At 47.6% G+C, this 13,993-nt stretch overlaps 1 protein-coding gene across 1 annotated transcript in view; it reads left to right on the plus strand.

Moving 5' to 3' along the window:
• The window catches only part of CCDC30 (coiled-coil domain containing 30), a 37,790-nt gene extending 23,837 nt beyond the window's left edge, over positions 1-13,953 (plus strand). The window contains exons 15-26 of the mRNA XM_025203700.1: positions 176-345; positions 1,227-1,473; positions 2,220-2,396; positions 3,110-3,319; positions 4,231-4,388; positions 7,273-7,438; positions 7,915-8,036; positions 9,083-9,224; positions 10,426-10,562; positions 10,987-11,101; positions 12,772-12,839; positions 13,444-13,953. Of these exons, the coding sequence (XP_025059485.1) occupies positions 176-345; positions 1,227-1,473; positions 2,220-2,396; positions 3,110-3,319; positions 4,231-4,388; positions 7,273-7,438; positions 7,915-8,036; positions 9,083-9,224; positions 10,426-10,562; positions 10,987-11,101; positions 12,772-12,839; positions 13,444-13,678 (1,947 nt within the window). The 3' untranslated portion in view covers positions 13,679-13,953. The remainder of the gene's footprint in view (positions 1-175; positions 346-1,226; positions 1,474-2,219; positions 2,397-3,109; positions 3,320-4,230; positions 4,389-7,272; positions 7,439-7,914; positions 8,037-9,082; positions 9,225-10,425; positions 10,563-10,986; positions 11,102-12,771; positions 12,840-13,443) is intronic.
• The last annotated feature ends 40 nt before the right edge of the window (positions 13,954-13,993 follow it).

The raw sequence follows: 13,993 nt of genomic DNA on the forward strand, positions 1-13,993 counted from the left end.
AGGGGGTCAGGCTAGGTGATCTGTTCAGGTCCCTCCTGACCCTAGCTACTATGAAACAATGAATTATACTGTAGATTTACAAACCTCCTTTGGCTGGAGTCGCTGAGTCTCTTGAAGGAGTTCTGTGAGATCACAGCAAATCAATCTCATGATAGTTACATTTCTGCCCAAACAGGTGTCGGAGCTTTCACAAGAATGTGAACAATTAAACAAGCTTGTTCTGGAACAGAAAACAACAGATGAGAGTTTTAGCGCAAATGAAACAACATGTAAAGAGCTGATGTGTAAAGCAAAAATATTGGAAGAACAGATCCAAAACCTGGGGGACGAGAGAGAACAGTTATGGTAAATCTGGCAAAACTTAACGGTGCCTTCTGTATTTTTGCCTCCTATCTTCACTGTTTAACTTAGAAATGCACAGTCTTTTAAAGACCGCAGCAGTGCTGCTGCTTAGAACATGCAGGCCTTCGAGATGGGCGGGTGCCTTGTTTTCTTCTGTTCCAGCCAGAATATTCAGCTGGCTGCCAGTGCAGACTTTGGCAAAGTAAACCCAGTTTTTTTCTCATTCAAACCAGTGTAAGTCTGGTTTTACACAATGCTTTGTGTGTAGTTACTCCAGATTAACCCCTGTGCAAATGAGAGATGAATCTGGCTCCGTGGGAACAATTTTATGATGATTTCTTTTACTGCAGCACCTAAAATCCTCATTCAGGGATAGAACCCTGTTGTGCTAGGTGCTGTAGAAATTCCGAACAAAAAGATGGTTCCTGCTATCAATGGCTTACAGACTCATTTTAAGATAAGACTTTTAGTTTTCTTTTTACTGCTCACCCTTGCAAACTTCTACCAAACAAGCTAACTCAGCTATAAATCTCACCTTTCGTTCCTGTGCATGAGCTCTGTGTGTGAACTGCACTGAAATTAGAGCACCCACACACTTGCACTAACGTAACAAGTGTGAGTTAAAACCAGTGTAGTTATTTCAGTCTCAGTTTGTACGTAGACTGACTTACAGGTAAAACAAATTCCTGTTGGGTGAAACTTTTCATAACTCCTGCTGAGTGAAACTTCCCCTTTGCAGAACCATTAATACATGGTCTGTACATCACCTAAATACTTCAGTGAAGCTCTTGTGATGCATGAGTGTTTTGCTGGCTCTTGACATGGTGGTGTATTTCATCCTTTGTGGGTTATTTGACTTAGATTTTTTGCCATTTTTCGTCCAGTGCCGAGTTATTAGGGAGCAACAAGAAAATGGAGGAGTTAGAAAAGCAGGTGAAGGGAAGCAATGAAGAAAAACAGCTATTATGGGAAGAAAATGCTCAGTTAAGGCAAGACATTCTGGCTGCAAGGGAGCAACTGAACACCAGAAGTGAAGAGTCTGTAGAGAGCACACAAGAGAGAAGTCATGGAGGGAACTGGCCTCTCAGACCAAAGTGCCCTGAAGACAGTCCAGAGGGGATTATCAAGCAGGTACGAAAGCTTCAAAGAGCAAATATCACTTCTATGTCCTGTGTGATTTCTTTGTTTAACTAGTTTAGGAGGAAACGGAATAACAAACTGAATGCAGACACGGCCTTTATGTACTGATGCATTACATAAGGGGACAAAGATTGTCTAGTTTTCTGGGAGAGAGACCCCTAATAAGGTGATGTATCAGTCTCATTGACCCATCTTCTTGCAGGAAGATACCTCTTTTCCATTTGGTATTGATTTGGATAAACTAAATAGATTGAGGGGTTTTTTTAGTCTCTCACTGTAAAGTTTTAGGATGGAGCTTGATCAGTTAATGATCCTGTTCATGAACAGGATTGTATGGTGTGGATTGCCGGCAAATCCAGGGGACTGGGCTTGGTGACATTGTGTCCTTCCAGTCCAGTGCATATATTCCTGTGCCATTGCTCAGATTTTATTTATTCCTTCTTTATTTATTTATTCCTGATATACTTTAAAAACTCACTCTTAATTAATCATACTGACTAAGACTTTTTCACTGATACTTTTGACTGCCCTAGTCTCTTGTCTGCATTTCCTAACTGCTGGTTTGTAATCATAGTTACCAGCTTTTCCATTTTTCTGTTTGTTAATGGATTGGGGGGATTGTCTGTTTTTTGTTCTGTCTGTATTTCCTCTTAAACAGGATTTTTTTTTTTAAACAAATAATTCTCCTTTGTGCTAACCTGCCCTCCCTTGTTATGTATTTTTCCTAATTAATATAGTATCTGTCTGGAGAGAGACTCTTGCAGCAGCATCAAGAGGAAATGCAGCAACTGAGACAGGACTTCCATAGAGTTCAGAATTTGTGCAGCTCTGCTGAGAAGGAGCTGAGATACGAAAGGGAGAAAAACTTGGACATAAAGCAGCATAACACCTTGCTCCAACAGGAACTCGCCAAGGTACTAGCACTAACTGCTACAGTGCTAATGGCTCCGAGGTCATTCTCACTTGGAGGCATACGAAAGCTTATTCCAAACTCAGAGGAGAAGGGCCAAATGCAAATTTGCTCATTTTGGGGATTACTATGCCAGATTCTCATTTATACGAAGGCCTGTTTACTTCGCTCAGGCAAGTCGGTGAGCATCAGGCCTCGCAGAATTTAGCACAATATCTGGGATTAGAAATCAGGATTTATTCTTCGAAATTTGCTTGGTCCGTACTCGTAGGGACATAATGTCCAGTATGTGAGTCCTGGAGACTGTTTGAAGACCAGAGATTGCACCCAGTATATCTGCAGGGCTTAAGTCTTCGATGCTGACCCCATGGCAGGCTATGCCTAGCCTCACATATGTGCATTTATCTGACCAGATGTCAGCTTGTGCCATTCATTTGCATATTTTCCCACTCCATTATTTCATTATTGTTTCTTCAAAGATTTGTGTTAAACCTGTGGAAGCCCAGCTCTGGAGGAATGTGCTCCCGCTGGGACTGGGTGCGGCGAGTGCTGGCTCAGCACAAATAAGTGTTTGCTCGTTTGTTTTATTTTTTGCTATTCTGGGTTGTCCAGCAACCCCCCCACCACCATTTCTCCATTCATCACATGTTAGCTGAAGCACGTGTAGGCAAGGAAGTGAGGGCTGAATTCTGCTGTCTTCTTTCCTGTCCAATTTAGGTTAAAGCTGAACTGAGACAAGCCCAGCTGAAGTTGTCTGACTCGACCAAAACGTGCTCTTCTCTCACAGTGCAGTGGGAGCACAGCCAGCAGAAGTTCAGGGAGCTTGAACTCGAGGTGCTGAAGCACTCTCAAACCTCTAAGCAGCAGAGCATCCTGCAGGAGAAGCTTGCGCTGGAGAAATCTAGAGCTACTGACATGGAGAAAAAGGTAAACCTACAACCTAGCCTGTGTTCACGTTGTGTCAACCCTCAACAGCCATATGCTGCAGCACTTCCAAATGATACCTGCAGTTTGTGCTTTAGGACTTGGATGTGTGTTTTGGTAGTTTTTGCTGATTTGTTTTGCCCAGGGGTTGTTACTGAATGTTCAGTTGTTACACAATTACAATCAATATGCAAATGTGAAAAATAAGGCCTTGCTTCTGAAATTCAGAAGATCTGAATGAACTGAAATTTAAACTAGAGTAAGTCTTGAGGAAAAAAATTGCAAATCCTTCCATCTGAGTGAGGAAAGTGAATTTTCCCTTCCCACTCCACAGTATTAGGCTACTTTTGCTGCATTCCCTCACCCCACAAAAAAGTCACTTTGGAAGAGATCAACCCTGAGCATTTGAGCCTGAAGGATGAAGAATATAAAGCATCTGAAAAGCAGGGATGCCTGTACATGAGCACAGAGGCTGCTCTGACATGTTGTAATTACAGCGCATCAGAGCAGACTTGATTAATCGAATCTGCTGGAGCATGGCAGTTACTGTGCTCCAGCAGCCTCCTGCATCTCGTGTATAAGCATCCCCATGCTTCAAAATGGCAGTGGCGGCACTTGGACTAAAGTTCATTGAACAATCTTTAGATCAAGTGCCTCCCCTCCTGCCCCCACATCAGGGTACTTACTACCAGCAGGTAGCAGAGGCAATAGGGCTGTACATCTAATTAGTTTGGCCCAGCAGCATCTAAAGGTAGAGGGACCTGCAGGGGCAGGAGGGAGTATCTAGTCCTTCAGTTCAGTGGAGACCCAGCTCTGTTTTTCAGCTGACTGGCAGGAGCCCTCAGTTACTGCTGGGGTCCCAATACTGCTGGGGTCATTTACTGTGTGTTTAATTTGCCACCATTTTACTTAAGATTCTGGAGCTACAGCAGAAACTGAAGGAGTCTCAGCACCAGCTCTGCCTCACGGAAACCCACATGCTAGGAAGGAAGCAGCTGGAGGAGGAAGTGAAGGAGGCCAGAGAAGGTGAAGCTCAGCTGCAGCGCCAGCTCCAAGAAGAGCAGTGGAAAAGGTAACAGGCCGCAGAATGTGTTGTGCTGGCAGTGGTCAGGCCCTTGATGCTCCAGTGCAATGCCAACATCCTAGCACGTCCAGCCATGTTGTCCTGCCCCGCACAGGAGGAGGGCTGCCATATTGCTGAAGTGTCAGCAAGAAGTGTCAGCTTGGAGGTCCCCTGGCTCTCTGGTACCAAAGGAATCCGGATTATCTTCGTACTGTGGTGATAGGTGCTATAGAAATATTTGCAGGGACTTCACTGTGTGGAGAGCACAGGTAAGGGAATGAGTGCATCATGGTCAACCCCCATGTTTCTGCAGGCGAGCAAAGGAGCTCAGAGCCATGCTCCTGGACCTGCTGAGTGTCACATGGTATGCTTGCAGAGCACTCCGGAGAGCTCCTCTGGGCAGTCCCAAGCAGCAAAGACTTCCCAGAATATCCAGTCTGCCACCACCCAGCCTGGAGGATCTTCCTACCAAGGAGCCTGGGTGCCTTTTAACTCCAGCGACCCCTGGTTATCTCGGACACCTTGGTACTTAGCAACATCTGGCAGGGATGTCAGATCCTCCAGTGAGAAATCCTGCCCTTGCCTCATGGGTATAAATCACATCAGAAAGTGCACATGAAGCAATCCCATCCATGCTAGCAAATAGCCACCCAGTGAAAGTGGACGAGGGTTATACTCCAGCTGCTCCTGAATACAGAGCAACGCAGCAGGGTTCAGGCTTGCCCAGGTTCTTAGAGACATGCATGTTGTTTGGAAACAACAAAATCCAAAAGGGTACCTCAAAAAGCTCTTAATCCTCTGATAGGAAGGTGCCTGGCTGACCTAACAGACACTGAGCACTGGGGCTTTGGAGCTGGAGGTAGTGTCCCGTGTGCTCGCAGCTTGCTTAGCAACAGTGACAAAGATGTAAAGTGAAGATGTTCCCCTCTCTGAGTGACTGACTCCTTCAGAACAGCTTGTTGGAAGAGGTTCGATGTGCTCCCATTGGGTGCTAGTGTTGTTAGAGGATGAAAGGGTGGATAGAATTGTTCATCTGAGAAAAGAGAACTACCGAGATGACCTGGTAGACACAACTCAGCAAAACACCTTCCTGGTCACTGCTAGAATTTGGTCACATTAGGATCTTCTGATGTGTTATGGTCGTGATGTACTGTGGCATCAGAAAGCCCCCATGAAGATCAGGGTCCAGTCGTACTAGGTGCTGTACAAACCCAGAATACAAATCGATCTTTGTAAAAAAAAAAAACAACCCACAACCATGGGAGGCAGCAGGTGGTAGGAGAAACAGAGGCACAAAGTGGGGAGAGCTTTGCCCGAAGTCGCACACAATGCCAGAGGCACAGATTAGATCGATAAGGGGAGTCTGATCCTAAAGAACCTGATGGTTTCGGAGGCGTTTCCTGTACCTCTAGTAGCGAATGTGGCTAGAATGGCTAATATCCCTAGAGTGGGAGGGATCTTTTGAAATGTGCCCGCTACAGGTGGGTGTGCTGCCACTGCTGGTGCTCCAAGGTGAGGATGGACTAAAATGGCTTTTTAATTTCCTCCATCCACAAACTCTCCAAGTCCATGGATGGCATAATGTACAGAAGGGACAGCCCAAAGATTTGGGCCAGAACCCCAACCATGTCATTGCAGGTTTTGGCACTTCTGTAGTTTGTGATCCTGTTACAAGTGCAATATGTTAGGTGGCCACACAGCTACCGAGTCTGTGTGGTAGGCTGTGCTCTGGCCAGGCAGGCACGTGGCTCCAGGCATGTACCTGAGCATAAGCCCGTAGGTGGGAGAATCCTCCCATGTCTCTCACCCAGGAAGCAGGAGACCCCGGTTCTAGGCCCCTCTCACCCAGGGGGGGCTTGAACCATCTCTCTCTTGCACTTCTTTTGAAGCTGAGACCCTGCAACTTGCTTGCGATAATCTGTGGGTAAAATGGAGGGAAGGCAGTGTGGGGGGAGGTTTCTCCCCCTTCAGGAATAGGGGTCCAGGCAAGAACCCAGGGCTCCTCCTTTCCGGAGCAGCAGTGGTCTCAATGAGCCACACGCTCTACCTTGTTACCCTCCTCCTGGCCCTGTATATCTTCCGGTCTTGGCAGCCCAGGGCCCCGGCACCAGGGGGAGGGCTGGAAAGGGGCCAGGATAATGCCTGTGGACCTGTGGTCTGAGCATTCTTGGGAAGTCGGAGACAGATCAGTCCAAACCCCATAGGGGGAAAGGGGTCTAAGACCTGGGCCTCCTATTTCCTAGACAAGTGCTCTTATCAGTCAGCGGTGGGGCTAAAATGCAAACAGGCCCTCCTTTTCCAGTCTCCAGCAACACTGGCTTTTGCTTAGCCACCCACGTACAGGCGCACAGAGCAGTGCCTGTACCCACCCCACAGCCACAGGGCAGCCTACGGAGCACGGTGTTTGTGGGTCTAGACTACCACGGAGTACGATCGCCAACTGCGTGTAAGTGCCAAAACCTGCACCTGCATGGCTGGGAAGTGCCCTGTGGGGTGCACAAAGGGAAATAAGACACTGCCTTTGTAGTTCATATGTTTGGTCGTTATCCTTTCTTTTTCATTCGGATTTGGTTTCAGTGACCACAGACCTTCTGAGAAGCTCAGCCTATGCAACCAGCCTTGCGTGCCCTCAGATTTTCCCTGCTTCAGCAGAGGTGAAATGTTCCCCTGTGTAGCCACAGTTCAGCCAGCACAAAGGTGGCTCTCCCAAATAAGGGTTATGTCTGGGTGGGAAGCCAGCAGTGAAGTAACTGTCAATAAAAAGGCACACCCCTTCCTCACCCACATAATCTGATATTGAAATAGGATGTGGAGCAGGCTTGAGTAACTTAACTCCTCTTACCTTGGGCTCCATGCAGTGCTGCTGTTGCTCATTGTCCTGACATGCTTACAGGAAGCTCCTGGATCAGCGTACGGAGGAGCTGCAGCAGCAGCTCCGGCACTCGCATGAGACGGAAACATCACTGGCCAAGACTCGTGCTGAGCTGCAGGGCAGGTTTCAACAGCAGGAGGTGCAGCTGCGGGTGCTGGAGGATGAGAAGAAAACAGCGCTCACCGAGGTAAGGTGCAAGTCACAGCACTGGGGCTGTGCTTGGGCAGGGGCAAGTTATTGTCACAGATGGCTTATTATAGGTAGAAGTCCAGCAACGAGTGGGGCATGGCAGGAGAGCAGGAGAAGGAAACTTGTTCTTTAATGAACATGGTGCTTTTTACACGGGCATCTGGGCAGGAGGTAATACCTCCCTCTTTCCTCTCCAGGGACACTTCCCAGGTCCCACCTCACCTCACTGCAAGGAGGCAGACGCCTCTGTGGTCTTAGAAAGGGCAGTTTCCCTGGAAAGGAGGTGACAGAAAAGATGGGCTGCTGTTATTCCATGGGCTGATTCCTGCTCGCTCCATCTTGAGGGCAAAAGTTAGGTGTTACTGTAGACCAGCTTTTGGGGGCAGAGCCCCTTTCTGTTCAGAAGCAGACTGAAAGGGCATTTTCAGGTATTACAATTTAACCAGCAATTTAAAAAATATATCTGCTTTTCAGCTTCTCCTTTGTCAAAAAAGCAGTAAGAAGCTTTCAGAGCAGCTGTCACTGCTGCAGCAAGAGAAAGAAACTCTCCATGAGGAATATGATCGTCTCTTGAAGCAGCTAGATTTATACGTCAGGTAACTACCAAAGCAGTAGGGACCACTGAGAAACACGGTTGCACAGCAGCTGCTCTTTATATCCTGGGGGTGGTACTGGAAAGGATTATTCTGTAACCTTCAGAGTGTCTCATGTGAAATGCTTTTAGCATTGAAAGACCTGCTTTAGCATGACGCCTCCCAGCAGAATTGCTTGTATCAAATGTCACGCTTCTGCTATCGCTTCATTTTGAGTTTTTCTGTCCAGGAGGTGAAGGTGGTAAAGAAAGCAGCTGTCCACTCAGGCCGGGGAGTGTCCTCTCAGCGCAGGGCACCAGTCCAGGCTTTTCATTTTTTTCTCTCCTCGTGGGAAAAAGTTTTTCACTTCTTTGCTTTTGCCTGGCTGTTCTGTGGAGAAAGGACCAAATGGGCTGTTTTAAGAACTGCTGTTTAGAAAGGCCAGTGCCCTGCCTCATAGCCTAGTTTCTGATTGACAAAAGTCAGAGCTTTTTTTGTTTAACACCAGATGGGCAGGACTGGCCATGAGATGCGCGCTCCAGAACCTCATTACTCTTCTTTGAACTTTGGATTGGTGGGAAATGGCAGTTTGGAAAGTTTGTGGACTCCTCTCCCACCAGTATTAAAACCCACCTCAGGGTACTGGCACCTATCTGAGCTAATAGACCTCGGAGGGCTTGTTTCTCTTCTGGATATCTATAGTCTGATGCTGCTAAAAGAATTGTTGAGGTTTGAGCCATTTTGGAGGAATTGTTGCTTTTGGCCTTCTTGGAAAACACGATACTTGAAAAATATCAGGATCGGTATATTCAAATGGTCACTCAACACTCGGTTGGGCTGGCAAGCATCACCTCCTCCCCCCCCTACCCCCCAACATGTGAGACTGGCTGACAACAGCGCTGTATTCTCGTTAACTAACGTTCGTCTCCCTTCACCCCAACGTGCCTGGGATCTCCATATGTGCTATGTGATGATCTGAACAAACGCTAGGCTCCAAACATTGTGTTTGTGAAATGCAGAGATCTGCTGAGCACTGTCACAGGCTGACATTCGCATCTTCACCTTCCCAGGAAACACAATGAGAGGCAGCTCCGTCACAAGGCCAAGCTCCAGAGAGCCAAGGAGACATTTGTTCATGAGGTGAAACAAAGAGATGTGAAGATCAAACAGCTTGAAGGTGAAATTTTGCTTTCAAGGAGCCAAACAGGAAAGGTGAGAGAGGGCTTTCCACACAGAACGGGGTCCTCAGTGAGTGCCCTTCCTAAAGGGGAGGCTGTCCCGAAGCGGTCAGGGTCATGCATGCTGCAGGAGCTTGCCTTGGCACCGCTGCTCAGAGAGGCGTTAGGGCTCCCGGCAATGCACGCTGCTCTCACAGGGAGCCCTAGGATCTTGAAGACAGCACGGGGAGCTAAGAATTAACAGAGCCTGTTGTGTATAAATAATTTTTAATAACCAGCTTCTCCTGTCAGAGAGGTGAAAGCTCCAGTCCTCTGTGGGGCAAACCGTTTCAAACACAAGTGAATTGTCTAGAGCAGGAGCAGGGGCGAGTGGTTTTTCAGGAGCTTTTCTTGTGCTCGCTGCTCCCCTGCCATGCAGTGGGTTTGTCTTAGCACTCCTGGGCCGAGCAGCACACTCATGCAGTAGAGAAGTTTAATTGATAAATTATCCAACACTTACGGTCATGTCTATTTCTGGCATCACTGTCCCTGCTGGGAACACTACAGTTCCACCAGGAATGGATTTGGCCCATAGTGTTAATGTATCTGTTTTGTATCTTAGATTGTTGTTATTTTAAGTAAATGAGATCCATTCAATTCAAAAACCCCAAAGTCCACACACGTAGAGAGTTCTTTATTTGGGGTCTTCCTCAACTGCTGGTGCCCAGGTACGGGAAAGGTCCTGGAATTAACGTCCTGGCCTATTGAGATTGAGGCTTTCTGCATTCATTTGCCCTGTTCTGCATGCACACGGGTTCCCTGGGGAAAGGGTTCTTATGGGGCGATGCTTGATGCTGCCTCACATCCAGTTTTGGTGGTCACAAGTGCTTTTGTCACCTGTCAAACTTAGATATTGGACAGGAAAGAAAATCCTCTGCCATAGGAAGGAAATCCTCTGCCGAAGGACAGTCCAGTCCTCTGCCATGACAGCCAACCACAACATCCAATCTCTCATAAACTGATCAAGCTGCATCTTAAAAAGTTATTGTTTCTCAACCCTTAAATAGCATTGTCAGCACGTGACAAAAAGGCCCTTCTGGGAAGTGTGACATCAACTACAATATATATGAAGTAGCACTGAGCATCTTTGATGCTCACCTCCTCTGTAAAGTGCTTTGAGGCTTAGAGATGAAAAGCTGCAGGTAAGAGTTAGGTACTGTTGCTGTTGTTATTTCCTTATGTTTCCTTACACACAGGAACATGCATTGATCAAGCAGGTCACCACAGAGAATGACCGTTTGCTCCAGGAAAACAGAAAACTCTTACAGCAGCTTAATGAGCAGGAAGAAGTTGGTCGGAACAACAAGCGGATCATTTCCACAATTCAGAGCAGGTGCCGTTACTTATCTCACTTTGGAGAAAGAGCAGTTTTAGCTTAGCAACCTAGACCAGAGTTCAAACCAGGAGGGATGAAGTTTGTCTCATGGGTCTGTGCTCTGCAATGCTATTGCCCATGTAACTAATGAAACCCTTGTTCTGTGTGTGGAGTAAACCGGGAGTAACACAACAATGGCTCGGGCTAACTAACAGATGTAGTCAAGGCCGCTTCACCTGGAATGGGCTTGGCCCTGGTGGGGCATGGAACCTGACTTCTGCAGCACGCGTCTTGTGGGGGCAATAGGCTCAGAGAATTTACCTGAGTCCTTTCTGTGTAGAGAGCTTGAGAGCAAATGCCCCTCTGACAACATCAAGTGGTTAGAAGCCAAGGTTCACGTGCGGGAAGTAAACTGCTCTGTGTGTGTGTGTGACCTTCGCAGAGTGCAGTTCCTGGACAAAGAAAACAAGCGACTGCAGGAAAGCACCATACAGCTCTCCAACCAGGTTGGGGGTCTGGAGCGGGCTCTGAGGAACATTCAGACTCATGGCGTAGAGGTAAGATGGATGCGCCGCCTTTCGGTACCTTCTCCCCCATGTAGCTGCATCAGAGCAATTTCCCCCATCAGTCTCCTACCAATATACCCCAGCTTTAAGCTGGAAGGAACTTCACTGGAGTCTTGAGTAACTGTTTTACTATGATTTTCCAGAGTAAGCAGTACCCCTGATTGGGCCCTATCTTCAGTAGGAGTTACTGCATGCTGAGATCTTTACAAAACAAGGCTCGCTGCCTCTGGATTTCCTGCTCGGGCTGCTATAGATAATGTGTATTATTAGTGTCTCCATCCTGTGGGGATTGGACTGAGGCCCATCAGCTCATTTCATAAAGGACACCAAATGCATGGTGGGTGGCAGGGATCTTGTTGCTCGAGTAGCTGAATCGGAGCCAGTAGCCTAGACGTGAAGGGCTGTCTCATTCCTGGGATGCTGAGGCAGGCTGTCCCTCCATCTGCTGGGTTATTAGGCCATTTTTTGCAGCGACAAAGGTTATGCTTTTTACCTTTGATCTTTTTTTGTTTTTCAGTTGTTAAAAATATCTGAATGATGGGGAAGGTCTGGGACCAAGAAAACTTTGTAAAAAGTGGGTAATTTTAGATACCTTCACAAGTGAGCCAAAAGTATCAAACGGGTGCCCAGGGACATCTAAAATGAAGAGTTTATTTGACAAAAAACAACTGTGGATTGATGCAATGTCTGGAATAGTTTGGGCTGAAAAAACCCAGAACAGTTGAGATGGTTTAAGAATGACAAAACAGTTCAACGTTTTGCTTCAAAATGATCTTTAGAGACCAAATTTAATGCTGTTTTGGATTAACTGAAACGAAAAACTGTTTTGGATCAAACAAAATGTTTTGTTTTAGCCAAAATGGAACCTTTTTCAGGCACTTGTTTCACCTGAAATGGCGTCTCCATTTTCTCAGTGCGACTCCAGAACCGAGTAGTCAGCCATCCCCATAGCTTCGTAGCCAGGCACTGAACGGCAGGCCCCGGTTTGCCAGGGTACCAGGCACCTCTCAGCGTTCAGAACCTCTGACAGTCAAGCCACTTATTTAAAACTGGGCTTTGCGATTTGTAAATTGGTGGAACTTGAATGTCCAACACCCATCTGCTCCTTTGGAAAACCTCGTCTAAGTGTCTAAATGTACTTAACTTTCGGTAAATTAATGTGAAGTGATAGCCAGTGTGGGATGGCTAGTGATTAGGGGGAGCAGCGGTGTGGTGCTCCCATCCAGAAAGCAGTGGCTGAACCCGCTCTCATAGTCTGTACGTTCCCCCAAGGGCACCGAGGGCTATCTAGACTGTCACTTTTTAGGACTTCCAGTTTGAAATAGTTCCCTAACCGGAGCAGTGCTAGTTGATGGCAATATTTCCATCAACGTCACTTGCTCGTGGGACTCTTGTTCTGGGTTTTGTTTTTCTGGTCCTTTAGGAACTAGCCATTCCCTTTCATTCACAAACACCCAACCAACCCTCTGCACACAAACTTCCTCCGTGCTGTCTCTTTCCTTGGAATTTTCTCCCGTGCATCTGAGATCCCAAGTTTCTCGTCTCTAAATACTGTGTGAAAATATCCCTTTCCTCTCTGGCTTGTTTGCAACGTGTTTATTGCCTTGAGCGTGCCCTCCCTGCCTTTTATCAGTTGATTATTGTTCTGCTTCTTTTCCTAGGACTTGAGGAGCGTTGGCTTCTCTGAATGCCAGCTACTAAGTAAAATGTTGCCACTTCCAAACACAAGGTACCGTGAGTAAAAAGGCACCAGGTCTGCTTACTAATAGCAGGTCCTGTCAGCATTGGGGAATAGGGAAGCCATGGATTCCTGTTTTCAAAACACAAGTTTCACCCTTTATTTTATTCCCTTGTGTCTTTTGGTCGTGCAGTAGGATGGAGGGGTGGAGCTAACCAGCATCTACTAGCTGCTGCCTCCTTTAGTTTGCAAGTCCCGTGGGGCTTTCTGCGACTGTGCACAGCCCCGAGCTCAATCTTTGACTGGGCCTGTAAGTGCTGCAGCAGCACAGCCGAGCACTAGTAGTTATTGCTGCAGCGAGGGAGCGCTGGGGAGTGGTGGGTGCACGACAGACCTTGCCATTAGAGTCTCGGACCTTGCCAACAGGAGGGGGCAGTTAATGGGTCTGAATGGGCGTTAGGCTCCTCGGGAGGAAGGCAGCTGAGTGCCCGTGAGGATCTGGAGTTTGGCCTGTCTCTACGTTAGACCTTTCCCCCCCCGGGGGTAGCAGCACTAAGACCGTGCGGCACGCGGGTGTGGCGGTGGTGGGGCCCCGCGAGGACGCAGCTGGAGACGCTGTTTGCAGAGGGAACATGGGGTGGGAATTCTTTTGCAGCTTCTCAGCGGTGGGGCCGTCGGACTCGCTCAGCGTGCTGAGAGCCATTCAAGAAGCCAGGTCCGACGAAGGCGCTGAAAGCCAAAAGTCCTCGTCTTCCTTATCGCCTTCTCAGCCTTCCGAGATCGGCTACCTGAACGTGGCGTCCCCCGGAGACCCCGCCAGCCTCCAGGCGCAGGAGGAGAGTCCGGGTTTCTGCTGCGACGATGTCTACGGCCCCCCGGCAAGGAGCTGAGCTCTCCTGGGACTGCAGGAGCCGGCCTCCCTTGCCGCCGGGAACAAGGAGGGGAGGAGCATTCGCCAAATAACGTATTACGTGGATTTTGTGACACCTCTCAACTAAATTATTCGGTGACTGTTTTTCAGCTTTTTGCCCAGCTCAACCTCTTGTCCCAAAGCTGTCGGATTTTTTTTTTTTTAATCATAAAGTAATTCATTAAAGTGTTATTTTTAAAAATGTTTCTTCTCCGTTTGACGCTCGTTGTCTGGAGGTCCAGAGCGCTTCTAGGGGGTTTCTGAAGCAGAAGCGAGCAGCGGCTTCAGGCTCCTT

Source organism: Alligator sinensis, unplaced genomic scaffold (genome assembly GCF_000455745.1).
Source record: "Alligator sinensis unplaced genomic scaffold, ASM45574v1 scaffold512_1, whole genome shotgun sequence".
NCBI classification, from domain to species: domain Eukaryota; kingdom Metazoa; phylum Chordata; order Crocodylia; family Alligatoridae; genus Alligator; species Alligator sinensis.